Source organism: Neophocaena asiaeorientalis, unplaced genomic scaffold (assembly GCF_003031525.2).
Source record: "Neophocaena asiaeorientalis asiaeorientalis breed wild unplaced genomic scaffold, Neophocaena_asiaeorientalis_V1.1 scaffold155, whole genome shotgun sequence".
NCBI lineage: Eukaryota > Metazoa > Chordata > Mammalia > Artiodactyla > Phocoenidae > Neophocaena > Neophocaena asiaeorientalis.
Window position 1 is genome coordinate 3,851,524 of NW_020173040.1, and position 27,195 is coordinate 3,878,718.

Consider the following 27,195-nt stretch of genomic DNA (forward strand, 5'->3'; position numbering starts at 1 on the left):
GAAGGCGCGGCGGGGGGCGGGACAAGAGCCCGAAGGGGCGGGGCAGACAACAATGCGGCGCTGTGTTCGGAGCGGCAGTCAGCCATGGCCCCGCGGGTGTGGCGTCGGCGGACCTTGGAGCGGTGCCTGAGGGAGGTCGGTAAAGCCACCGACCGCCCGGAATGCTTCCTCACGTAAGTGCTCGGAGCCTGGGCTGTGGTGCAGCTCAGGACTCGCATGGGCGCGGGCTGCGGACCCCCGGCAAGTTCCAGAGTAGGGGGAAGGCAAAGGGAAGGGGAGCTCCCTTTTCCGCAGATTTCAGGTAGTTTCCGCTCCCCTAGCCTATCACACTTTTTTAGATGGTTAAGAGCTGTGCAGTGTGGATCTCCCAGTCGTATGCTGTTGAAATGAAACAAACTGGGTTAATACTGTTTCGAAGCCTCAGTTGCCGCACCGCCCCCCGCCCCCGCCAGACGCACCGGGTGGATTGCTCTTTTTTCCGTGTGCTCCCAGAGCACCCAGTGCTTACTTACTCATCAGACTTAATTGAAAGTATTAACTTGTCGCTTATCTATCTACCCCACGACTTGAGCTTCTCGAGAGTTAAAGCTGTCTTTAGTCTCCCTTCCCAGCACGAGCTCGTGGTATTTTGTTCAAAGACTCTGAAAAGATCTAGGAAATTATGGCTCTCAGATTTATATTTGAAACCCGACCTTGAGGCTCACAGAAACTACAGCCATACACTCTAAGCATCGCAGATTTAGTATATCCAAAATGAACTGTTGGTTCTGTTTGCTCCCTGTCCTCTGCCCTCCCTGAGATCCTTTCCCCGTGCTCACCACCTGCCTTCCCTGTCACAGTGAGCAGCACCTCTGTCTTTCCAGTCCTTCAGACACGAAACTAAGCTACTTCCTTGATGTCTTCCTTTTTCTCAATTCTACATCCAGTTATTAGCAAATCCTATCAGTTAGTTCTCCGAACTATACTATCCTGAATTTGATTATTTCTCACCGTATTCACAGCTGTAATCCCAGCGCAGTTCTGCATCCTTTGCCCGGTTGCCTGCATCAGCCTCCTGATCACGCTAATTTCATTCCTTTTCCTCGAAGGCCTTCTTTCCAAAGCATACATTTAAATCATTTTTCTGCTCCTCAAACTCAACTAGTGTGTTTCTGTCTTAGGAAATTTGTTCTTGCTGTTTCTTCTGCCTGGAGTACATGTTTTCACAGTTTTGTAAGACTGTCTCCTTATAAATAGGTATCATCTCAGATGTCACATCCTCAGAGAGGTATTCTCTGACCCCTCTTACCAAAGCAAGTGTTGACTATGGGCTGACTGAATGGAGTGGCCTGTAATCTAGCAGAGTTGAGAATTTAAGGTTAAGATTCACTGTCTATCTTTAGGCAAATAGATCTGTCACGGTTTCCCTGTCTAAAATCCAGATAGCAGATTCACAGATACTTGGTTGACACCTTTTATATACTAATGTGGTTCTTTGGCAAGATAATACACTGTTGGGGGCCAGAATCTATACATACTTAAAATTGACATTTCATGTGCAGTAACCTGGATGGACCTAGAGAATATTATGCTTGGTGAAGTCAGTCAGGCAGACAGAGGAAGACAAATACTGTGTGTTATCACTTACATGTGGGATCTAAAAAGTAATACAAATGAATTTATATAGCAGAACAGAAACAGACTCACAGATATAGAAAACAAAATGGTAGTTACCAGTTGTGCGGGGGAGCAAGTTAGGGGTGTGGGATTAAGAAATACCAACTACTATGCATAAAATAGATAAGCAACAAGAATATATTGTATAGCAATGGAATTGTCTTGGCCATTATCTTGAAATAACTTTTAATGGAGTATAATCAGTAAAAATACTGAATCACTGAAACTAATATAATATTGTAAATCAGCCATACTTCAGTTTTTTTAAAATTTGATTTTGCCCAAGAGTTGGGCTTTTTATAAAATTCTGAGTGCTGTGAAATTGTTACCTATAATTATAAATCTAATTTAACTCCTCCCTGTCCCCTTAATAGCATTCAAGATGAACTGGCATCAAAGTTTACTTCTTTAACAAAAGTACTTTATGACTTTAATAAAATACTAGAGAATGACAGGAAACGTGGAAGTCCTTTACAAAGACTGATGATAAATAATTTTGATGATGAGCAGATTTGGCAACAACTGGAATTGCAGAATGAACCAATTTTACAGTACTTCCAGAATGCAGTTAGTGAAGCCATTAAAGATGAAGACATCAGTCTTCTCTCAGAGAATGAGGTGCAGGAGTGTGAAGAGGATGCCTCAGAGATGGAGGCCGGTGGCGAGGAGGACCTAGAACAAGATTTGGAAGAGGAGGAAGAGAAAGTGTCAGACCTGAGTGGTGATGATCCTGAAGAGGGTGAGAGAGCTATAAACTCAAGCAAATTGGATCTGAGGAAAAGCGCAGATTTCAGTGATGAGGACTCTGATCTTGACTTTGATATCAGCAAATTGGAACAGCAGAGCAAGGTGCAAAACAAAGTGCCTAGGAAACCAGCAGAAAAGTCCATAGTAGATGATAAATTCTTCAAACTCTCTGAAATGGAGAGCTTTTTAGAAAACATAGAAAAGGAAGAGGAACAAAAAGATGATGAAGAGGAGGAAGATATTGATTTTTTTGAAGATGTCGATTCCGATGAAGACGGAGGACTGTTTGGAAGTCAGGATCTTAAGGTAAAGTTTTGGGAGAGGACAGAGCATTCTTTCTGCCTCCTCAAATTAGATGGGGTTCTGTTTCTCCGGAAGAGGTTTAAAATACTTCAAAACTCACCAGGGCTTAAGTGAAATATTTAGATCAGTTGAAAAAAAAAGACTGGAAAAATTAAACCAAAGCCATTGTTTCCTTATCACAGAACACTTGTTTTGTAGCTTCAGAACCACAGTCACACGTTAGAGAGATTCAGAATTTTCCCTCAAACATGGATTTTCATCAAACACTAGAAATAAGAGTGAAAGGAAGGCATTTGTATACTTTATTTAGGCAGGGATATTTTGGAAATAATTGTAGTTAGAAGATTTAGAAGAATATCGTGCTCTATCTAATCAGTCATAAATCAATCTATAGTGCCATTCAGTTTGTTGTGGTCTAATAGTTCTTACGGTTTATGGTAGTGTTTTTAGTTGCCAATTTCCCCTGTACAGTATGCATACACATTTATGCATGATTTAATGTATTTTTCTATCCTTGATTTAAGGTCTTAAAAGTATTTATGTTTTAGTCAGGTAAAAGTTCCAGAAACCTGAAATACAAAGATTTCTTTGATCCAGTTGAAAGTGATGAAGACATAGCAAGTGTCCACGATGATGGTGATGAACTGGTTTCAAGTGAAGAGGAAGAAATTGCTGAAGAAGGAGAAGAAAGCTTTTCTGAGATGTGAGTATTTTGAATCCTTTACACTGTAAGCTGGAGGTACCCCATCCTGTTTGTGTACTCCTGGTTGTCAGCTGTGATTGTCCTAAGAATTGGGATTCTCTAAGATCAGAGAGTAGATTCTCTAAGATCAGAGAACCTCAGGGTAGCCAGAGGAAAGTCTCCAAATTTGAAGGGACGTCAGAGATGATCTAGTGCAGTTAAGCGTCACTGGCACTAGCACGCAAACCCTTCTTACCAGGAGCTCTGATTTGGTTTTTTTGTGTCAGTAAAAATACCCTGTTGTTACTTTGGTGAGATAAGTTTGTATTATAGATTGATGAAAAATTTGTTTTCTATATATTGGACACTTTGTTCTGTTTCACCTAAATAATTCCTTCTGTTCCTTAGTAACTGAATGACTATAGAAGTTCTGAATATTTAATTGCATTAAGTCTACAAAAGAAGAACTTTAATTACTAAGTTTGTTTCTTTTTGTTTTTCTAACAGAAAGTGGTGTGTTTCCTTTCATAAGTGTTTTGGTCTTACAGGGATGAAGATAATGACCTTGAAGAAAGTGGAGACAGTAAACAACACAAAGAAACCTTGAAAAGAGTGACCTTTGCTTTGCCAGATGATGAGGAAACTGAAGATACAAATGTCTTAAATGTACAGAAAGACTCTGATGAAGTCAAATCCTCTTTTGAAATAAGACAGGAAAAGGTAATAATTAGGAATTTTAAGGGATTTTTTCATATGCTTGACATGACTGTGGAAATCACAGACTACTAACTAATCTACCCTGTTTTGTTTTTTGTGTTTTTTTGGTGGAACACTTAACTGTCCTTAAAGAAAAAACAAAATCTTGCAGCCGCTTTCTGTGGCACCCTGTATAGAGATAACCATGTGGGAAGCAACTAATTTGCAAAAATCAGTGCTGCATTTCCCAAGCTGTGGCTTTCAATCTGGGGCCCGTCTGTAAAACTTGTTTGTTTTCTTTCTCCGTGCTGTCTTTATACCTGGGGCATGTTTTTCCTAACTAGCTGTCCTGTGAGCCTCTCCTGGTAACTGTTTCACCTGCTCTTAAGGATACTGCCTATCTCAGATGGCTTCTGCGAGTTGCCAGGTAGCCAGAATTTTAACTAATACCATCTCAAACACATCTTCCAAAGTCGATAAAAATTATTTCCTTGTGACAATTTCAGACGAACAAAATGTTAGTTGAAAATAATAGGTACAGCCTGGCTCCAAATATTTGGCTTTTATCATTTAACTATCTTAAAATTAGATCACACAGTTCGAAGTGAGACTAGGCAAATAACCAAAGATACCAAGGATATCAAAAGAACCATTTTAAAAAGAGAATCTGGGGGGGACTTCCGTGGTAGTCCAGCAGTTAAGACTCCACAGTTCCACTGCAGGGGTTGCGGGTTTGATCCCTGGTTGGGGAACTAAGATCCCACATGCTGCATGGTGCAGCCAAGATAAAAAGAGAATCTGAGTTAAATACATGATTGTCAGATTGTTCCCAGAAGAAAAAGTCTTAAGAAAAAAAAAATTGAAAGAAAATATGAACTTTGTTCTTGAGTTAGTGTCCTTCCCTGCCCACACCCCTGCAAAAAAAAAAAGAGAAGCAGGTTTAGTTTTACTGGGGAATTATATCAAACCATCAAGAAGTAGATAATTTAGTGCTGTTTGATCAGTTCCTACATATAAATAGTAAAGCTTCCAAACTTTTCTTGTGAAGCTACTGTAACATGAATACCCAAACCTGACAAAGGTAACATTAAAACACACACAGTCTCGCTTATGAATATTGATGCAAAAATCCAAAATAGCTCAATGAAAGAATAATGCTACCACAAGCAAGTGGGCCTCATCCTCTTGATTCAGGATTAGGAAATCTATTAATTTAATACTTGTTATAATAGGTTAAGGAGAAAAGCCATATGGTCACCTCCGTATATGTCAAAAATGACATTTAATAAAATTCAATATCCATTCCTAATTTTTCTTTTAACTTCTAGTGAAATACAAACACATCTAGCCAAAAGGTGCCATAATGCTTAATGGTAGAATTCTAGAAACATCCCTTTAAAATCAAGAATAAGACTATTCCCACTACCACTATTACTATTTCCACTGTTACTTAAGATTCTTGTAGAAGTGTTATTTAGCCAGGACAGCTACAAAAGAAAATGATAAGAGGTGAGAAAAACTGAAGTGAAAGCACTGATATTTGCAGAGAATACTAGAAAAACCAAGCAGATGAATTGAAAAGCTATTAGGAAAAATAATTCAGTAAGGTATCTGAGAAGGCTGGCATTTTGTACACTGTGAAGTCATTATAGATGCCGCCTTTTCAGAAGTAAGACATAATTTGGATTGTGGGTGTGGAGTCAGGAGGGTCAGGCTCCATCAAATATTGATGTTCTAATAAAAAATTACTTAGTCTTGGAATGCTCTAATAATTAAAATTGATAGTGGCTTGTGAATAAATAGGTCGTTTGACTAGAACAGAGCCCAGAAATATACCCAAATGCTGCTGGGAGAAGTAAGTAAATTATAAACACGGCATTCCAAATCAGTGGGGGAAAGAGGTCATCCACCTCTCCTCATCCCACCTCAGGGGACGGAAATAGGAGGTCACTACTGGCATCATTAAAAGATGGCAAGGACAAAACAGAATTGTGTTCAGGAACAGTACATTTCTTGCTCTCCCACTATTAAAAATATTAGTTGCTTTTACTCAACTGTAAGTCTAGTTTTCTTCCCTAAACACGTAGTAACTCTTTTTGTCTCTTAGATGAATGAAAAAATTGCATCTTTGGAAAAACAGTTGTTGGAAAAGAAACCTTGGCAACTTCAAGGGGAAGTGACAGCACAGAAGCGGCCTGAGAACAGCCTCCTAGAAGAGACCTTGCACTTTGACCACGCCATCCGTATGGGTGCGTGTGGCCACCGGGCTCCTGCAACTGTTCATGTCTGTGCCTTTTCTATGGTTCTCATAGATTTGGAGTAATATTTCTTTTCCCCAAACTTTTTATTTTAAAAACTTGTAAACATATAGAAACGTTGAAAAAATAGTACAGTGGACATATGTATGCCATTCAGCTGGATTCAACAGTTGTTAAGTTTTGGCTATATTTGACTTTCTCCCCCCATTTATGTGTGTGACTGGGTGTGTGCACTTTTTTTCCCAAGTCATTTGAAAGTAAGTAGCCAATATCATGACACTTTAGTCCTGAGTACTTTTATTTTTTTCTAAGAACTAAGACATTCCCCTGTACAGCCACAATACCATTAATCCACCCAAGAATTACTAATATCCTAGCGATGCCTAGTGTATAGTCCATAGTCAGTCCTGCTAGTGATCTGCTTACAGTGCCTGCTGTCATTGTCCAGTGATTAAATTGTGATTCCAGCCAGAACCCTGATTACCTCATTGAATTCTTTCTTGTGCCCATTAAGTCAAAATGAATTTCTGTTTTATTTAGTGCTAGAGAATGGAAAAGAGGGGGCAAGTCCCCAGGTGCATGGGTTAAAAGTGCTAGCATTTGCTACCGTATGTATTTTGTAGTTTTGCGGTTCTCAAATTGCAGGGAGCATCAGAAAGGCTAGTTAAAACACACAGAGGTATCCCTTTTTCTTCCTCACTTTCTGATTTAGGAGGTGTGGGGTGGGCCCAAGAATTCGCATTTCTAACACGTTCCCAGATGGGGGTGATGCTGCGGTTCAAGGACCACCCATTTCGAACCACTGCTTAGTTTCTATATACCTAATGAGTACATGTCCTGTTTCCTTTAGCACCTGTGATCACAGAGGAAACCACTGTTCAACTAGAAGATATCATTAAGCAGAGGATAAAAGATCAGGTCAGTAAGAATGAAATTTAACTTAATTCAAAATTCACTGAAATGTTTAGAAATATGTAAGAATATTTTGGGAGTAGGAATAACACTTTATTTTCATAGAATATTTGTTCTATCAGTTCTTCATTTAAAAGCCCTAAGTCTACACCAGAAGTGTCCTTGCCCTTTGTTGTGTGAGGCACTGCCGTCACACAACAAAGACAGGTGTCGTGCTTGAGGAGAATGGGGTGACCACAGAGTTTTTGTTTAAAACTTGATCTTATTTTGTAAACTTAGAGTAAAACTTGGGTACATGACACGTGCACCAAGAGATGGCTTTTTTTTTTTTTACTATTTATTTATTTATTTGGCTGCATTGGGTCTTAGTTGTGGCATGCAGGATCTAGTTCCCTAAACAGGGATCGAACCCGGGCCCCCTGCATTGGGAGCGAGGAGTCTTAACCACTGGACCACGAGGGAAGTCTAGAGATGGCTTTATAACATGTGTTTGTTTGTTTAAAATAGGAAGGGTTTGAAGGATGGGTACTGTATGCAGAAAATCTTTAAAGTTGAAATGAAGCAAACTCTTGTCTTAACTGTTGAGCAAACCACGATGAGGAATTGTGGAGTTCAAGTTGGTAACCAGGAGAGAGACGTATTTAAAACAAAAAAGGGTACTTGAGTGATGCCCTTTCTGCATAATACTTACTGTGACTTGAGTAGTCATTTCAAATGGTGAAAATGACTTCCTTTTTGCTGCAGTTTGCTTTTGCTTACTCTGGAAAGATAATATTCCAGCGGAGGATTCTTTTTTTTTTTTTTTAATTAATTTATTTATTTTTGGCTGCGTTGGGTCTTTGTTGCAGCGCACGGGCTTCTCACTGTGGTGGCTTCTCTTGTTGCGGAGCACAGGCTCTAGGCGTGCGGGCTTCAGTACTTGTGGCGCACGGGCTTAGTTGCTCTGTGGCATGTGGGTTCTTCCCAGACCAGGGATCGAACCCATGTCCCCTGCATTGGCAGGCGGATTCTTTTTTTTTATTATTTATTTTATTTTATTATTTATTTATTTATTTTTGGCTGTGTTGGGTCTTCGCTGCTGCACGCAGGTTTTCTCTAGTTGCGGCCAGCTGGGGCTACTCTTCATTGCGGTGGCTTCTCTTGTTGTGGAGCACAGGCTCTAAGCCCGCAGGCTTCAGTAGTTTGGGCACATGGGCTCAGTAGTTGTGGCTTGCGGGCTTTAGAGTGTGGGCTCAGTAGTTGTGGCACGTGGGCTTAGTTGATCCGCAGCATGTGGGATCTTCCCTGACCAGGGGTCAAACCTGTGTCCTGGCAGGCGGATTCTTAACCACTGCACCACCAGGGAAGTCCCTCCAGAGGAAGATTCTTAAGGGAGCCTAGAAAGAAGTTACAGATTTTATCTGTCAATTTGTGTTCTGTGTGTCTTTCATATTTTAGGCTTGGGATGATGTTGTACGTAAAGAAAAAGCTAAAGAGGATGCATATGAGTATAAAAAGCGTTTAACACTGGACCATGAGAAGAGTAAGTTGAGCCTTGCTGAGATTTATGAACAGGAGTACATCAAACTCAACCAGGTAAGGACACTGTAAGGCGAAGCCGTTGTCATTCAGGGAGGAGGTGGAGAACCACCTCTGCAGGTTCTACCTGCTCGTCGAAATGTGTGAAATACCGAAGTCTTGAACTTTGGGATCACCTTGTTTAGTATGAGACAGAGCATGCTAGGAATAGAGGGGCTGCAGTGTTCCCACTGAGTGTCAGGGGCAGAGGGGATTTGTTTTGCAGTTACTCATTGGTCACCTGATACTTTCACAGCTAATTATTAACTTTCCAGCAATTATGCTACAATTTAAAAACCATTTCTCATTTGTACTTTAGAAGTTGTTGATAAATTTTATAAGATTATTTGTGAACTCCTTCATGTATTTAGGTCTGGTGAGTTTTTGGTTGTTGTTTCTTTTTACTTAGAGTGTTAAAAAAAATACTTTTAGTTAAATAGGACAAAGTCATATTTCCAAAAATGTTGTATTCCCAATATAACAAATTGAATTATTCCTTCACATTTGATTTGCTGGGAATGTGGTCAGTATGTGCCTGGGGGTGAAGTGGCATTTTTATCCTGCAAGAGCATTTAAGATTCCATCCAGATTTTGTTAATTAATGCCACTTAGACAGCAACAGCAGATAGGGCCCTAATGCCACTGTGAAGCTGAAGAACTGGAAGGATTTGAATTAAAATTTTTCCCGGCTGCCTTGCCACCCAAGGTGGTAGTTGAAGGGAGATGTGTACAACCTCAGTCAATGCTTAGTGAAAATCCAGCTACTATGAGGAGATTCAGTAAGTACAGAAAGTATTTGGTAACCATGAGAGGTAAAAATGAAATTATGTAGCTCGTATCAGGTCTTTAAATGTTAATTTTATTTCTGTCTTGGACATCAGCAGCCAGTTCACAAGTTTTTGAGTGTGGACTCAATTTAGGCTAATCCTAGCCTCATTCATTCCATTAAGAGTTAGTCTGGCAGGGAGGGATGATCTGAATTTCCTGAAGTTTGGTAGCTGCCCTGGAGGAAATAAGCAGAGTGCTGACAAACAGCATGTGAATGAACCTTAACCCTTAGATCTGTGTGTCAGCAAGATGCTGGATGTCAGATGCATTGTTTCACAGATATAACCTGGGATGAGGGCAAAGGACGTGGTTAGGATTTTAAAACGTGTTAAGTTTAAGGAGTAAAAAGCAGTAGTATGTGCTTGGACATGGCTGGAAGGGGGCACTGACAGACACTGGACACACAGACCTGGGTGTGTCTCTGGCATTAGGGCAACCAGGGTAAAGAGCCAGTTGCTTCCCAGTGATGAGTGGTAGTGGTGATAGTGGTTTTTCATGGGTTCATCAATAAGTAACCAAACAAAAACTTTTGGCCTCTTAGAATAGCATTTGGGGCATGGGGAAAGAGAAGTGTGAAATTTACCTTTTCTTAGTGGAATGAAAACTGCTGTCAATTTTTTCCAATGTGATTTAATCAGAAAAATCTTTAACAAATTACATATATGTTTGTCCCTGCAATCCAAATGAATATTTGGATAATTTTACAACATCTTCATTAACTCCTTAGTTTTGTTTTTTGCTTTGTTTCTTGTTTTTAATTGAGTTGAGATTCACATAACAAATTAACCATTTTAAAGAGAGCGGTTCAGGGGCATTCATGGTGTCGTGCAACCACTACCTGTATCTAATTCAAAAACATTTTCGTCACCCCTCCCCTGACAGCCACCAATCTGCATTCATTCTCTGTGGATTTACTTACCTTTTGTGTCTGGTGCCTTTTATTTAGCTTAATGTTTCAGGATTGTGACGTGTCTGTAATTTGTCCCCTTTTTTATAGCTGAATAGTATTCTGTTGTGTGTGTACCACGATTTACTGATCCAGTCACCGGTTGATGAGCATTTGGGCTGTTTCTGCCTTTCGTGAATAATGCAGCTATGGACATGTGTGTCCATGTACTTGTTTGAGTACCTGCTTTAATTCCCTTGGGCATATACCTAAAAGTGGAATTGCTGCTCCTATGGTGATTCTCTGTTTAACTTTTGGAGGCACTGCCAGACTCGTTTCCGCTGTGCCTGCGCCATCTTATGTTCCCACCAGCACTGCCTAAGGGTTCCGGTCCTTCCACAACCTGGCCGATACTTTTTATTTTCTGTTTTGTTTCTTTTTAAATAGCCATCCTAGTGGGAGTAGTTTAGTTACTGACAGAAGTAAACATCAAGGGAACTAAATCGTACGTTCTAAATGTTAGTGGTATAGTTGCGACAGCTTCTCAAGTGCACGTCATGTTTCTTCTTGGGTGGGTGCTAGCGCCGCCCTGGTATTGGTGACTTCGATCTTGCCTTGGAATGTTTCTTTGGAGCTGAAGCCTGGTGACGAGAAACTGGTGATACCCTTATCGGCCTTGAGTGTTTTGTCCTGTGATGCCTGTGACGCTGCTTAGTCTGATAATGTTGGACTTATTTCCTAAGCAAAAAACAGCAGAGGAAGAAAATCCAGAGCACGTAGAAATTCAGAAGATGATGGATTCCCTCTTCTTAAAATTGGATGCCCTCTCCAACTTCCATTTCATCCCCAAGCCGGTAAGTGTGTTCACATCTCAGTGAACAGAGCAGATGTGATTGTAATTCCTCTTTGAGCTTTTGTGAGACTCGTGCTTTATTTGGTTTCAGGATACAAACCTGCAGGAATTCCCCATAAATTACAGGCAGGGCCTCCCATGAGGAAGGCTCGTGTCTGGTCCCATGACAGTCCTGGCTCCGCCCTGCTGGTCCCTGCCAGACCCTTGACCTTAGCCACAGGGTCTCCTCAGTTCCCACCCTTCTTCCTTGTCTGGTCTCTGGTTGCTTGTGTGATGGTCTTGGGAACATGTGTGGTGTCTGTACCTGGCGTTTATTGAGCACCTGCCACCTGTCAGATTAGGTCCGTCATGTCCACTAACTCCTAACCCACAGAACCTGAGGCAGATACTACTCCTTCCACTTTGCAGATGAGGACAGCAAGGCTTCGGGGCGGGAGGTGAGCCCTAACTCCTGGGCCCTTGCTCTCCCCACTGCGTGCTGTTCCCCCTGTGCCTCTGCGACTCCCGCCCGGACAGCTCAGCGCCCATCTGCTCCGCAGCTCCGTCCTGCTCACCGACTTCTGTGAGCCTGCAGGGCGTGCTGCACCAGCCTCCTGGTACTTGCTCGCCTGGTGCCCCCGGGGGTCACTTGTGTCGTCTGGAAGTGGGATGTCGAGCGTCAAGGGCTAGTCCAGAGTCAGACCCGAGTCTGTCTGCCCCTCCGTGGCTTCGTGATGTAGGCAAATTGCCTAACGTTCTGTCTGTACAGAGGAGGTGGTAACCTCCGAGGTCCTTTACGATCCTTTGATGGTCTGGTAACTTTTCCTGTGTATTTGGTCATCACCTGCTTCTTTGTTTTTGTTTAATCTTGGTGTCCTTTACCTGATGGTACGTTTTTGGTGGTGGGGCCCATCTTGAGAGTCTCAGAGTGCTTGGTCTGACCGTGCATAGTGAGCAGGTGAAGAGAGGAGAGGGATGTCTCCACCTTCTCAGCCAGCAGGTCCTGCTGTGGAAAGGTCTTACTCATGTGGAGAATGCGATCCCTTCCCTGTTTACAAGGCCCCGCGGGACGTGACTCCTTCCCATCCCTCTGGTCCCCGTGGTTTGCTCCCCGGCCACCCTGGTCCCCTTCCTTCTCTCCGGGTTCTTCCATCTGTAGGGTCTCAGGTTTGACACCTCCTCTTCCCGCATCTGTCTCTGCCCTTCTCCCTCATAGCCCCATGGCACAGGTGCGCTCATTGGTGGATGGTTCAATGCTCACTACTCGTCTTCAAGCCCCACAGTTGTGTGTGGGGTTTTTTGTGTTTTTTTTTTTCCGGTACGCGGGCCTCTCACCGTTGTGGCCTCTCCCGTTGAGGAGCACAGGCTCTGGACGCGCAGGCTCAGCGGCCGTGGCTCACGGGCCCAGCCACTCCGTGGCATGTGGGATCTTCCTGGACTGGGGCACGAACCCATGTCCCCTGCATCGGTAGGTGGACTCTCAACCACTGCGCCACCAGGGAAGCCCACAGTTGTGTGTTTTTTTTTGCGGCTGTGTTTGTCACACCAGCCTGGAGCCAGCTATGGGGCAGTCCTCAGACATCCCTTGGAATCTTGGGCCACAGTATAAAAGCCTTTCTTATTTTTCCCTTGTCAAAAGTGTCGTTTCTGGTCTAGCTTCCCCTTGATACTGCTTTTCTCGTATTCAGGTTGGTGTTTCACCAGGCATCAGTTTCTGTCATTTTCGGGCTTGTCTCCATTTTCTCTGTATTTCTCTTTAAATTGTAGAATGGAATACAGTGCCCCTAATAAATAAATGAACAGTGGTCCAGGGGAAGAGATGATTTCTTTCACACTCTGACATTCTTCTCTTATTTAGAGTCCAGGACCCTGTCGTCTTCAGGGCTTGTTTTTGTTCCTTATGAAGGATCCTGGGGTGCATATCTGCCTAGTCAACTGGAATGTGGGCAGGACTGTGATAGGAAATGAGCTTGTGAGGTGGACAGCACTGTATTTTGGGACAGAGCCCTGTCTCCCGGGGCTCAGTCTCGTGTTCGCTCAGGACACCTACTCTTTCCCACTTCATCCTTTACTCCACTGCGGACCCCGTTGTCCCTGCGTCAAGATGGGCAGGACTAGTGTACAGAGCAGCAGTGTAAGTCTTCCATGACCATTGCCCTTTTACTACCGTGAGTGGGATGCAACCATTGTAATTTCTGAATCCCTTGGGCAGTTCTTTCAAGAATAAAAAAAAAAACTAAAGGACAAACAAATGGCCCTTCAGTTAGTGTTGCATTCTTTCCTCCTGTTTTTATAATTTGTAGGTTGTGTTTATTTCAGTACTGTCTTCATTTTCCAAAACAACTTAGTATCATTTCATATTTCTCTTTATAACATCTGTTTTTAGTTGCTGGAACATGTTGTTCCAATAAGCACCTTTCCTTGCAGCGTTTTCCATGTATTTCTTATAGTGAGCTTTTTTCCTATACCCGCAGGCAAGATAACACTTACAGACACCAATAGATTCTGTTAAACGGTGGATAGGATTGTTTGAGAATATACACCTACATGGCAGGTGGAAATGATTTACTAACAGATGAAAGAAAGTGTGTTTGAATATGGCAGACAGGTCCTGAAAAAGTATAGAAATAATCTCCATGAAGTATTGTATGTATTATATATTTCAGTAGGTTCACAATTTAAATATTTTATGTGAGGACCACTTCTGACTTCCTGTTAAGTGTGTTGTCTCTTTTCTAGCCTGTTCCAGAGATTAAAGTTGTGTCGAATCTGCCAGCCGTCACCATGGAGGAGGTCGCCCCAGTGAGTGTCAGCGATGCAGCCCTGCTGGCCCCAGAGGAAGTCAAGGTGAGAAGCCAGTGTTGAAGCTTTAAATCTCTGTCTATAAGTTGGTCGTTTCTAGTCAGATCTCCATTTAAGCTCGTTTTCCTTGAGCTTGTAGTCTTTATTCTAACATAGCTCAGCAGTTTCCAAGTATAACCAAATTAATAATATAGAATATTCAAATACAAGTCTTATGTAATCAGGTATTATTGTGAGATACAGATTGAGAAATATTGTAAAAGCTAATTGTAAATATCCGACATCAGTATATTGTTATAATTCAGTTTGAATATTAGAAGTTTGAGGTTGTTAGCTTAGGTGTTAGGTTTAAAACAAACTGCATATGTTTAGCAACCCTTTGATATTAATCAGCATTTCCCCCTTTGTGTTGTATCCATGTAATGCTTATCAGTAATAGCATTTGGATCTTGGGAGGAGTTGGACATACCACATGCAGGCTGTCCCTGCCTTGTGAGCATGGGAGCTCTCGCCTTGCACAGTAATGGTGGCTTCTGCCGGGGCCTCGGCCTCCTGGCGCCTGGCAGCACGGCCCTCCTTTTTTGTGCTCATTTGCTTTGCTCCACCCACACTCATCCCTTCAGAGCTTCTGCCACCTCTGCTAGGCTGGGCTGGCAGCAGAAGAGAAAAGGGAGAAAATGGACCCTCACCAGCTAGGTTTCCTGCCGTCAGCCCCCCATGGCTGCCAGCAGCTCAGAGCTGGGCTGCTGCGGGCAGGTGACTGCAGCCCCAGCTGGGATCTCCATGCTTCCCCAGGAGGGACAGCCTGACACCCCTGCTCTCCAGGCTGCCTTTGTGAAGGAGTGTTGGGACTGAACTGTCACCGTCAGAGAAAGCATCCTGGGTCTTAGAGAGCTGAGTGACCAGAGCCCTTCAGAGTGTAGGCAGGGATGCTCTGCTTCTCACTTGGCCATCGGTGTACAGCCCATCAGCCACATTCCATAGAGTTGCTTCTCTTCTAATTTCCTGAGTTGTTTGTTTAGATTAATTGAGTGTGTTTGTGGTTGTTTTTCAATAGGAGAAAAATAAAGCTGGAGATACAAAAACAGCTGCTGAGAAAACAGCTACAGACAAGAAACGAGAAAGGAGGAAAAAGAAATATCGAAAGCATTTGAAAATAAAGGAGAAAGAAAAGCGGAGAAGACTTCTTGAAAAGAGCAACCCAGACCGAGCAGGGAAATACACCAAAGCAGTAGCTTCCGAGAAGTTAAAACAGCTAACCAAGACAGGCAAAGCTTCACTGTTAAAGGTGAGGATGGGGCAGGAAAGCTGCTGGAGGGGGAAGGGGGAGCGGATGGCAAGCTTTAGGTGATCCGGGTGGCAGAGTAACCGAGCCAGCCACCACTGCCCACCTGCGGAGGGGAGGGGATGGGACGGGAGAGGCCGTGGGGACTGGCCGGGTTTCTAATGCAGGGTCCTCACGGTCACCTGACATTGTGAGACCATTGTTGCAGCGTAAAATGTATATAATGTCTCTGCATTAACTGATGTAAGTTTTCATAATCTTGTCTAGTTCTTTTTCATATTTATACTTTGATGCCCTGTTCTAATCATTTGGTTTTTTTCATCTTTAAGCACATCTTACAATGTGAACTTGTATTTTTTTAATTGCAGGATGAAGGTAAAGACAAAGCCTTAAAATCATCACAAGCATTCTTTTCTAAATTACAAGATCAAGTAAAAATGCAAATAAATGATGCAAAGAGAACAGAGAAGAAAAAGGAGAAAAAACAGTATATTTCTGTTCATAAATTAAAACTGTAATAGATTTTGCATATAATGTAAATAGTAACATGTAAGCTTATATTCTGTCATTGTTCTGTTTTGTAATAAAATTTTTGAGAACTTTTCTTTGCATGGATGGCAGATGTTTGAGAAGAGCAAGCCTTTATCTGGGTATGTGGCGGGACCTCTCTTCCCAGACCCTCCCCACAGTGTGCCCAGCCAGTGAGGGGGCGGGCCTGCATGCTGGGAACCCCATCACAGCCAGCTGTCCACAGCAGAGGTCCTCACGTGTCTTCAAGAGGCCTTGATTTTCTTCTCCCACTGCCCTGTCATCCTTTCACAGAACAGTGGGATTTCCATGCGTGTGCCTTACATTCTTCCCCTTAGGAAGTGATCTCATGTCATGTGAGCAGAGGCTCGCGGAGGCCGGGGAGTCTTGTCCCCGTCAGATGCAGGAGGATGGGGGTGATTTGGCCGTGAGAGGAGGTGAGCTTGCTGGGAGGACAGACTGGCGGTCCTTGGAGCCTTCCGCGACCACCGGGTGCTCCCTGTCTCAGCCTCCCACCCAGGGAAGACCACCTTTTGTCTGATAGGGTCTCATGTTATGCTTTTTTAAAATTTTTATTTTATTATTTTATTTTATTTATTGTTTCTGGCTGCATTGGGTCTTTGTTGCTGCGCACAGGCTTTTTCTCTGGTTGTCGTGAGTGGGGGCTACTCTTTGTTGCGGTGCACAGGCTTCTCATTGTGGCTTCTCTTGTTGTGGAGCACGGGCTCTAGGCGCACAGGCTTCAGTAGTTGTGGCACGTGGGCTCAGTAGTTGTGGCTCACAGGCTCAGTAGTTGTGGCTCATGGGCTCTAGAGTGCAGGCTCAGTAGTTGTGGTGCACGGGCTTAGTTGCTCCGCGGCATGTGGGATCTTCCCGGACCAGGGATCGAACCCGTGTCCCCTGCACTGGCAGGCGGGTTCTCAACCACTGCACCACCAGGGAAGCCCTCACATTATGCTTTTGGTAGAAATGCCTTAAGCCTTATGTGGGTAGAGGATGAGAACAAAGCTGAAGCTGAAGCAATAGCGAAGGGACAGTCACAGAAGGGACAGTCACAGTCGTCAGGAGCCTGGAGGTTTGTGATCTGCTGTCCTGCTGACAAAGAAGCTGGCCCCTCAGGGTGCCCCAGTCAGTACTGAACTGTCATTTGTTTCAGGTCTTATTCAGGACACAGTTCTCTCCCCTCCTGTGCCTTTGTCTTCTAAACAAAACAGTTGGAGTAACCACCTGGTCTCCCTCTAGCCTTAGTGAAAGTGTCAGGATTTTTAGTGGTGATTAGAGTGGCCCTAGGAGTTGCTATTTTCTTCCTAATAACAGTTTGGGGACTTCCCTGGTGGTCCAGCGGCTGAGACTCCGCGCTCCCTACAGGGGACCCGGGTTTGATCCCAGTCAGGGAACTAGATCCCACATGCTGCAGCCAAAGATCCCGTGTGCCACAACTAAGACCCGATGCAGCCATATCAATAAGTAAATATTTAAACAAAACAAAACGAAAAACAGTTTTCCAATTCCCACTCATGGCTAGCTTAGTTCTCTTTCCCTTGGTTATTATTTTTTTAACTTATTGGAATATAGTTCATTTACAGTGTTGTGTTAGTTTCAGATGTATAGCAAAGTGCTTCAGTTACATATATGTGTATATATATATGTTCTTTTTTTACACTCTCTTCCATTATAGGTTATTATAAAATACTGAGTAGGGTTCCCTGTGCTATAGAGTAGGTCCTTGTTAGTTATCTGTTTTATATATAGCAGTGTGTATATTATTTATATATAGCAGTGTGTGTATTTATATATAGCAGTGTGTATATTTATATATAGCAGTGTGTGTATTTTAACCCCAAACTCGTAATGATTATTTGTTTCCTGATAATCTGTCAGGATCAGGATGTTCGATCCTGGAGCGATGATTCATTTTTATCTGTCCAAGTTTGCTACTTGCAGAGTAAAGTCACTTACCCACATTTTCCCCCCACATCTGGGTGAGATATAGCAATCCATTTGCTTCTTTAATATCACATTTGATATAAAGATTATATTCATTCTAAATATTCGATTTGTGCCAGCCACTATTGTAGGTACCAGGGTTATAACTGAACGAAACAGATAACAGTTCCTAACTTTATGAAGTGTGTATTCTGGTAGAATATTTACATACATTTCATTTTCTATATAAATTAGAAGCACAATAGAACGTCTGTGAAATCACCTTTTACCTAAAAACAAAACAATACACTATCTGCTTCACTCATCTGTGTAATGAGGTAAAAATTACCACAGTTCTGAATTCCACCTTTATCATTCCTTTGCATTTGTTGTATTTTACCGTATAGTCACATATCCGTAGTCAATGCATTGTTTCATTTTCCTAATATGTGAATTTTACGAAAATAGAACATTATATCGATGGGTTGCTTTTTCTCTGTTGACATCCCTCAAATTTATCCATAATCCCATTCATTCATTTTCACTGCTGCCTAGTATTGTATGAACATACTACAGTTTTATTTAACCATTCTCTTGAAGACATTTGTTTCCAGTTTTACACTATTATGAATAATCCCGTTTGAACATCACAGTGCTAAGTGTAGGCTCTAGCCTCTAAGGTACTTTAGAATTGCTGGCTAGGAAGTAAAAGATAACGTGGCATTGTTTCTCAAAGTCGTACACATTTGCACTTAATCATATATTTGTCAGCACTTGGGGGGAATTAAAATTTTTTTTTGCTATTCTGGTAGGTATAATACGATGAATCTGTGTGGTTTTAATTTATGTTTCTCTACTAATGGGATTGAGCATTTTGTTATGTGTTTATTTTCTGTATCGTTTTTGATTAGCTTTTTTTCTTTTTTTAATGAATTTTTTTGGCTGCGTTGGGTCTTTGTTGCTGTGTGCAGGCTTTCTCTAGTTGCGGCAAGCAGAGGCTACTCTTCGTTGCGGTGTGTGGGCTTCTCATTGCCGTAGCTTCTCTTGTTGTGGAGCACGGGCTCTAGGAGTGCGGGCTTCAGTAGTTACGGCTTGCAGGCTCAGTAGTTGTGGCTTGCGGGCTCTAGAGCGCAGGCTCAGTAGTTGTGGCGCACAGGCTTAGCTGCTCCGCAGCATGTGGGATCTTCCCGGACCTGGGCTCAAACCCATGTCCCCTGCATTGTCAGGCAGATTCTTAACCACTGTGCCACCAGGGAGGTCCCTTAATTAGCTTTTAATTTTGATATTTTAAAGTTCCAGGAAAATTCCAATAAATTTAGCCCCATTGGCTTTATTATTCTTTCTTTTCCTGAACAGTTTGAGAGTAAGTTGAAGACATCATGGACCTTTACCTCTAAATACATCATTATGTATTTCCTAAGAATAAGAATAATCACTTATATATAACCACAGTATAATCACCAAAGTCAGGAAATTTAACATTGACACAGTCCATATTCAAATTTGTCAGTTGTCCCAATAACATCCTTTATAGTGCTTTTCCCCAGTGCAGGGTCATTCCAAGGTCACTCATATTTAGTTGTTACATCTCTAGCTTCTAGTAATCTGGAACAGTTTCTGAGCCTTTGTCTTTCCTAACTGTAACATTTTTCAAGTATACGGGCCAGTTATTTTATAGAATGTCCCTCAAAATTGGATTTGTCTGTTTTCTGATGATTAGATCCAGGTTAGCATTTTTGGCAAGAAAACCATAGCAGTGATGTGTCTGTAGTATCTCATCAACAGAGGTTTGATATCCATTTGTCCCAGTGAAGCTGGTGAGGAAAATGATTAGTTTGTTAAAGTGATGTCAGGCTTTCCCACTATAAAGTTATCTTTTCTTTTTAATAATTAGTAATTTATGGTGGAGATACTGTAAATACCCTGCTCCTCACCAAACTTTCACTCACAGGGGTTTCCCTGGTGGCGCAGTGGTTGAGAGTCCGCCTGCCGATGCAGGGGACACGGATTCGTGCCCCGGTCTGGGAGGATCCCACGTGCCGCGGAGCGGCTGTGCCCGTGAGCCATGGCCGCTGAGCCTGCGCGTCCGGAGCCTGTTGCTCCGCAACGGGAGGGGCCACAACGGTGAGAGGCCCGCGTACCGCAAAAAAAAAAAAAACCAAACAAACTTTCACTCACAAATTTGAGTGTCCACTGATGATTTTCTAACTCCCATCATTTCTTCTGTATCTATTGACATTCTACTGCAAGGAAGAGCTTTCCCTTCTCATTTATTTATATCAGTATAGACTCAGGTTTCTATATTATTTAATGTTTATAATCCTTTCTTATCACTTTTGATGTTCCAATTGTCCCTGACTTTACAGTGGAAGGCCCTTCAAGGTGATTCCTGGGTCATGATAGGTCCCCATCATTCTTTGAGCACTTCCTTCCTTTGTGGTGCTACAAAACATCCCAGGCTTTATCCTGTACTTTTCCTGGATTTGGCCATTTTTCCAAGGAACCCTGGCTCCTCTTAGTGGAGAATGGTATTTTGAAACAAAAGGTCTAGGTGCTAGGTATGCTCACTGCTACCGTTGCTACTAGGTCCAATTAAAAGAGCTGGGAAACTGTGTGTGTGTGTCTGTGTGTGTGTGTGTGATGTACTTCATGCATGGGTTCATATCAATACCGCCAATTCTAATCCAGTACCACAGCGCATTATATTCTAGTTTCATTCTTTCCGTACTTGAAACACCTTTTCCAACAGTAAGAAATCTTACTCCCATTGTCTTCAGTATATTTATTCATTTGCTTCTAGATGATATAAGAAACAGTTTCAGAATTATTAAACTTATACCACTGGGAAAAGGAAAAAATATGTGCTGTACAGGTACACATAGAGCTCTGTATTTCAATGAGTCCAGAGCTTTGATAGTTCTGTTCAGTTATTCTATATCCTTACTTTTGGGGGGGAAGGGGGGTCTAATTCTACCAATTAGAGAAAGATATTAAAATCTCTATGATTGTGCATTTGTCTATTCCTTTGATGTGTCAGTTTTTGCTTCCTGTATTTGGAAGCCCTGTTATTAGAAACAACAATTTATGATTTTTATGTCTTCCTCATGACTGACCCTTTTAACTTTATAAAATGATCTCTTTCTCTGGTAATATACTCCCTGTCTTTTTTTTTCCCCCGAGAACATGGCTTCTTCAGCAGCTTTTTCAAATGGTGGCAGTTTTCTGTTTTGTTTTTCCCCCAGTCTTCATTTGGCCTGGAGGTGGATGGATTAGATGCCCTTGCTGCTCATTGCCCCTTCCAGACCACACTCTCTCTGCCTCCCTACACACCTCCACTCCTGTCTTTGGTATTCTCTTTTCTTTTATTCTGTTCTATTTTGTTTTTTTATTGAAGTATAATTGATTTCCAGTGCTGTGCCAATCTCTGCTGTACAGCAAAGTGACCCAGTTATACACATATAGACATTCTTTTTTTATATGCTTTTCTATTATGGTTTATCACAGGATATTGACTATAGTTCCCTGTGCTATAGAGTAGGACCTTGTTATTTATCCATCCTATATATAGTAGTTTGTATCTGCTAATCGCACGTCACCAGTCCTTCCCTCCCCCACCCATCTCCCACTAGGCAACCACAAGTCTGTTCTCTATATCTGTGGGTCTGTTTCTGTTTCTTAGATAAGTTCATTTGTGCCACATTTTAGATTCTACATATAAGTGATATCATACAGTATTTGTCTTCCTGACTTAACTTCACTTAGTATGATAATCTCTAGACCCATCCATGTTGCTGTAAATGGCATTATTTCATTCTTTTTTATGGCTGAGTAGTATTCCGTATGTACCACATCTTCTTTATCCATTCATCCGATGATGGGCACTTAGGTTGTTTCCATATCTTGGCTGTTGTGAATGTTGGAGTGCATGTATCTTTTCAAATTATGGTTTTCTCTGGATATACACCTAGGAGTGGGATTGCTGGATCATATGGTAATTCTAGTTTTTCATTTTTTATAAATTTATTTATTTATTTTTGGCTGCGTTGGGTCCTCGTTGCTGCGCATGGGCTTTCTTTAGTTGCGTCGAGCGGGGGCTACTCTTCGTTGTGGTGCATGGGCTTCTCATTGCAGTGGCTTCTCTTGTTGCAGAGCATGGGCTCTAGGCGTGTGGGCTTCAGTAGCTGTGGCACGTGAGCTCAGTAGTTGTGGCTCGCAGGCTCTAGAGCTCAGGCTCAGTAGTTGTGGCACACAGGCTTAGTTGCTCTGTGGCACGTGAGATCTTCCTGGACTAGGGCTTGAACCCATGTCCCCTGCATTGGCAGGCAGATTCTTAACCACTGCGCCACCAGGGAAGTTCCAATATTTAGTTTGTTTTTTGTTTTGGGGGGTTGGTTTTTTGATTTTTTTTGGCTGCCCCATGCATCTTATGGGATTTTTGACCATGCTGCGGGGCATGCAGGATCTTAGTTCCCAGACCAGGGATCAAACCCGGGCCCCCTGCAGTGGAAATGCGGAGTCCTAACCACTGGACCACCAAGGAATTCCCATAACTCTAGTTTTTTAAGGAACCTCCACACTGTTTTCCATAATGGTTACACCAACTTACATTCCCACCAACAGTGTAGGAGGGTTCCCTTCTCTCCACACCCTCTCCAACAATTTGTTAAATAACAATACTCTTAACCCCACTTCCCCCTTTAGTTCTGCCCAACCTGTCTGTTCTCCTTCACTGCTAAACCTCTTGAAAGAGTCATCTATACTTTCTGTTGTTGGAGAGGAAAAACTTTTCCTCTACCCTCTTAGGTTGAGTCCCTGGGGACCTGTGAATTAAACTGACAAAAGACAGATTAACAGGAGAAATTATTCATATACATGTTGTAGTTTACAAGAGAAGCAGTTAGGTAAGTGGTTAAAGTTAGAGATTTATATACCTAATTTAGCAGGGAAAAGAAAGGGGGTAGAAATGGCTGTTAGGGAAAAGCAAATGGGTTTCTAGAAGAGAAAATGAGAGATAAGAAAGTCTATGATGGGCTTCCCTGGTGGCGCAGTGGTTGAGAGTCCGCCAGCCGATGCAGGGGACACGGGTTCGTGCCCCGGTCCGGGAAGATCCCTCATGCCGCGGAGTGGCTAGGCCTGTGAGCCATGGCCACTGAGCCTGCACATCCGGAGCCTGTGCTCCGCAACGGGAGAGGCCACAACAGTGAGAGGCCCGCGTACCGCAAAAAAAACCCCAAAGCAACAAACAAACAAACAAAATAATCATCACACAAACTCCAGGGTACTGAATGGGTCCCCACATTGTCTCCAATTCCTGTCTCCCCATTCTTTCTTGAATCCTCTGCAATCACCATTCCACAGCTTTGGCTTCTGTCAGGTAACAGTGCCATCCACACTGCTGGATCTATGGCTGCTTGCAGACCTCATCTCACTTTCCTTCTAGCTGCATCCGACACCCCCTGATCCTCAGCACATACCACACACCTGTTTTCTGGATGCAGCTCAGACTCCTTTGCTGCCTCATCCTCACCTTCCCTCCTGTTCTTATCAGAGTGTTCAGCCTTCTGACCTTTCAGTTCTCTATCCACAGTCATTCCTTGGTGCCGTATATTAATACCATATAGACCCTGATGACTCCCCAATTTATATTTCCTGGCCTGGTTTAGTTAATAAATTTAAGTATCTTTTAGCCACAAGACTGTCTAACTGGCATTTCAAACTTACATGTGGCTGTGGTCTGAATGTTTGTGTTCTCCCCTTCCCCAAATTTATATGTTGAAATCCTACTGCCCATTGGGATTGTGTGAGGAGATGGAGCCTTTGGGAGCTGCTTAGGCCATGAGTCTGGGGCCCTCATGAATGGGATTAGTGTCCTTAGAGACCCCCAGAGCTCCCTAGCTCCTTCTACTACACCATGTCAGGACATGGTGAGAAGTCTGGGATCCAGAAGAGGGCCTTTACCCAGCCATGCTGGTACCCTGTCTCAGACTTCTAGCCTCCAGAACTGTGGCACATAAAATTCCATTGTTTATAAGCCACTCAGTCTGTGGTATTTTGTCATGGCAGCCTGAATGGACAAAGACACACATCTAAAACTGAGCTCTAAACCTTTCCCCTTCATCCTCCCAGGTGATAGGCCAAAGACCTAAGAGCAGTCCTTGAATTTTCTCATACCTTACATTCTCTACCATGAGCAAATTCTGTTGGTTATACCTTCTAAATGTATCCAGAATCTGACTTCATTTTTTAAATTTTTTATTGAAGTATAGTTGATATACAATGTTGTGTTAGTTTCAGGTGAACAGCAGAGTGATTCAGTTATACATATATATATTTTTTTCAGATTCTTTTCCCTTATAGATTATTACAAAATATTGAATATAGTTCCCTGTGCTGTACAGTAGGTCCTTGTTGGTTATCTATTTTGTATACAGTAGTGTGTATCTGTTAATCCCAAACTCCTAATTTATCCCTCTCCCTCTTTCCCCTTTGGTAACCATAAGTTTGTTTTCTATGTCTGTGAGTCTGTTCTGTTTTGTATATAAGTTCATTTATATAATTTTTTTTTTTAGATTCCACATACAAGTGATATCCTGCGATATTTGTCTTTCTCTGTCTGGCTTACTTCACTTAGTGTGATCATCTCTAGGTCCACCCATGTTGCTGCAAATGTCATTAATTCATTCCTCTTCATGGCTCAGTAATACTCCTAACTACTTTTTATCAGCTAACCCCAGGCACCACCGTCCTTGGATTACTCCATTCGCCTTTTGTTTTCCCTGCCTCCCCTACCCCAACCATATGTTGCTAAACACACTCAAAGCAGATGCTAAAATCCATATAATGATGTACAAGGCCTTATATCAGGTGTCAGCAAACTACAGCCAGAGACCAAATCTGGTCAGCTGACTCTATTTTTGTAAATAAAGTTTTATTGGCACACAGCCACACTCTTGTTATGTACTGTTTATGGCTGCTTTCACACTGCAGACTTTGACCAGAGACCCTATGGCTGGCAGAGCCTAAAATATTGACTACCTGGCCCTTTACAGAAAAAAGTTCACTACCATTGCCCTACAAGACCTGTCCTCTGCTATCTCTCTTCCTTCACTTCTGCTCCAGTCTTCCTGGCCTTCTGGGTGTCCTTAGACTTGCTAGGCGAGCTTCTACCTTGGGGCACCCTCTCTGTTACACTCCCTGAGGTTGTTTCTTCTGACTACAACTCTCTTCTCTGGAACATCCACTGCCTTCCCTCCTTCAAGTCTGCTCAGATGATACTTTCTCAGTGAGGCCTTTCCTTACCGCTCTTTCAAACTGTAATGCCCCTCCCTCCCCCCACCACGATGTTTCTGCTTGATTTCTTTTCAAAGCACCGTCGATGAAAACATTAATCAGTCGATCTAAAACAGAAATAGAAAATTTTATCTGAACCAAATTGAGGATTATAACCCAGGAATAGCCCCTCAGAAAGCTCCAAGAACTGTTCTGCCTGTTAGAGCTCAAGGCACAGTTATATAAGTTTTTGAGACACAGGGCTGTACCTTAAATGACGTATTACTGACAGTGTACACAGTCTAGATCTATACCAAGTGAGTAGTGGTCATGGGTCATTGTGGCCCCTTACAAGATTAAGAAGGAAGGTTTTCTCCTAAGGAGTTGTGACCCTTGATGAGATTAAAAAGGAATGTTATCTCCTAAGGAGGTCTGATGAATGCAGATGCAGAAGACACAATACTAATGCAGAGGCCCAAATGGGCAAAGGAAACATTTATGTTTAAATTTTTCTCATCTTGCCATAAAATAGGAATTTTATTTAATCAGTACTCGCCTTTTAAACTCTCTACATAATTTACGTTAATTTTGTTTTTTCTCTATCTTCCTCCATCAGAATGTATTCTCCATGAAGGCAGGATTTCCCCCCCAGTCCTCATTCTGTTCACGGCCATATTTTCAGAGCCAAGGACATTACCTGGCACGAGGGAGGCACTCAATACATATTTGTCGATGAATTCCCTGTTCACGTCCATTTTCTCTTTGGTTTGCTCATTTATTCATGCATTCATTTGGCACATATTTATGGAGTAATCACACAGTGCTGGCCGCTGCTGCAGGCGGTGGTAAAGGATCATAGACAGGCGCCCCGCGCTCAGGAAGCTTCCATCCGGGTCACGGTCAGGGGGTGCTGGAACCAGCTGACATCAGCACTCAAGCGCTGACTGATAAACTTTCAGTAATTTTGCCGTTGTTAAACATAGCCCTTATTTTATTTATTTATTTTTGCGGTACGCGGGCCCCTCACTGCTGTGGCCTCTCCCGTTGTGGAGCACAGGCTCCGGACGCGCAGGCTCAGCGGCCATGGCTCACGGGCCCAGCCGCTCCACGGCATGTGGGATCTTCCCGGACCGGGGCACTAACGCGCGTCCCCTGCATCGGCAGGCGGACTCTCAACCACTGTGCCACCAGGGAAGCCCCATGGCCCTTATTTCAAATTATGTAACCTGGCTATATTAAACTATATTAACACAAAGAAAACTACATTTTAATGTAAGAATTATCCAAACTCACCACTCCCTAATTACCTGACTACATTTTATCATTCTTTTATTATTTTTTAATTGAAGTATAGTTGATTTACAATGTTTCAGGTGTACAGCAAAGTGATTTTATATGTATATATATATAAGTATGTATAAAAGTATATATACACTTTTTCAGATTCTTTCCCATTATAGGTTACTTCAAGATAATATTGAATATAGTTCCCTCTGCTACACAGTAGGTCCTTGTTCTTGATCTGTTTCTTTGCTCTTGAGGTTATGGGCATCTATTGCAAAGGAAACATTTATGTTTAAATTTATTGCTTCAGGCGGCGAACGGCATCTCCTCCGGGAACCCCAGCACGCGCTTTCCGGCTAAGTCGAGCCCACGCCTGTGTCTCCTCCCAGGAGGCCGGTTTCCTCGGACTCCAAATGCACCCCGACCAGCAACCTGCCCACCTTCCCGGCGGCCCGCCTCCCCCAGGTGCGGAGGGTAGGAGGGGCAGAGTCTCGGTTGACCTCCACCGGGTAAGCCTCCCTGGACCCGGGATGCCTTTAAAGTGGGAGGGAGGGGCGATCGATCGCTCGAGCCTCCTCTGACTGAGCCTGTGGCGGTCGAGCCGCGGGGATCGACTGGGAATGCCTGGCGCGCGGAGCAGGTAGGAAGCATGGGGCGGCCGGGCCGGGGTCGCGGGCGCTGGGCGGGAGGTGGGGAGAACTGGCGGCTCGGGGCGGTGAGGCTGGGAGGGGGTGGGGGCGGGGA

General features: G+C 43.0%; 2 protein-coding genes across 4 annotated transcripts in view; both read left to right on the forward strand.

The window, feature by feature from the left end:
* Positions 1-58: 58 nt before the first annotated feature.
* Positions 59-26,953, forward strand: MPHOSPH10 (M-phase phosphoprotein 10). 2 transcript variants are annotated; one of them, XM_024742742.1, is made up of 12 exons: positions 61-173; positions 2,031-2,709; positions 3,255-3,409; positions 3,937-4,108; positions 6,192-6,333; positions 7,193-7,260; positions 8,692-8,829; positions 11,269-11,379; positions 14,097-14,204; positions 15,217-15,447; positions 15,813-15,819; positions 26,762-26,953. In XM_024742742.1, exons 1-12 carry the CDS (start codon positions 85-87, stop codon positions 26,809-26,811), a joined length of 1,950 nt encoding a protein of 649 aa, XP_024598510.1. In that variant the 5' UTR covers positions 61-84; the 3' UTR covers positions 26,812-26,953. The 2 variants fall into 2 exon arrangements, with proteins under 2 accessions (XP_024598509.1, XP_024598510.1); XM_024742741.1 differs by lacking the exon at positions 26,762-26,953 and having other exon boundaries at positions 59-173; positions 15,813-16,053.
* Positions 26,943-27,195, forward strand: part of FAN1 (FANCD2 and FANCI associated nuclease 1) — a 29,263-nt gene continuing 29,010 nt past the window's right edge. The window contains exon 1 of one of the 2 annotated variants that reach the window (XM_024742738.1): positions 26,943-26,960. The gene's annotated coding sequence lies outside the window, so the exon portion shown is untranslated. Of the gene's footprint in view, positions 26,961-27,068; positions 27,092-27,195 lie in introns of those variants that run through there. The other variant, XM_024742740.1, reaches the window with a different exon arrangement.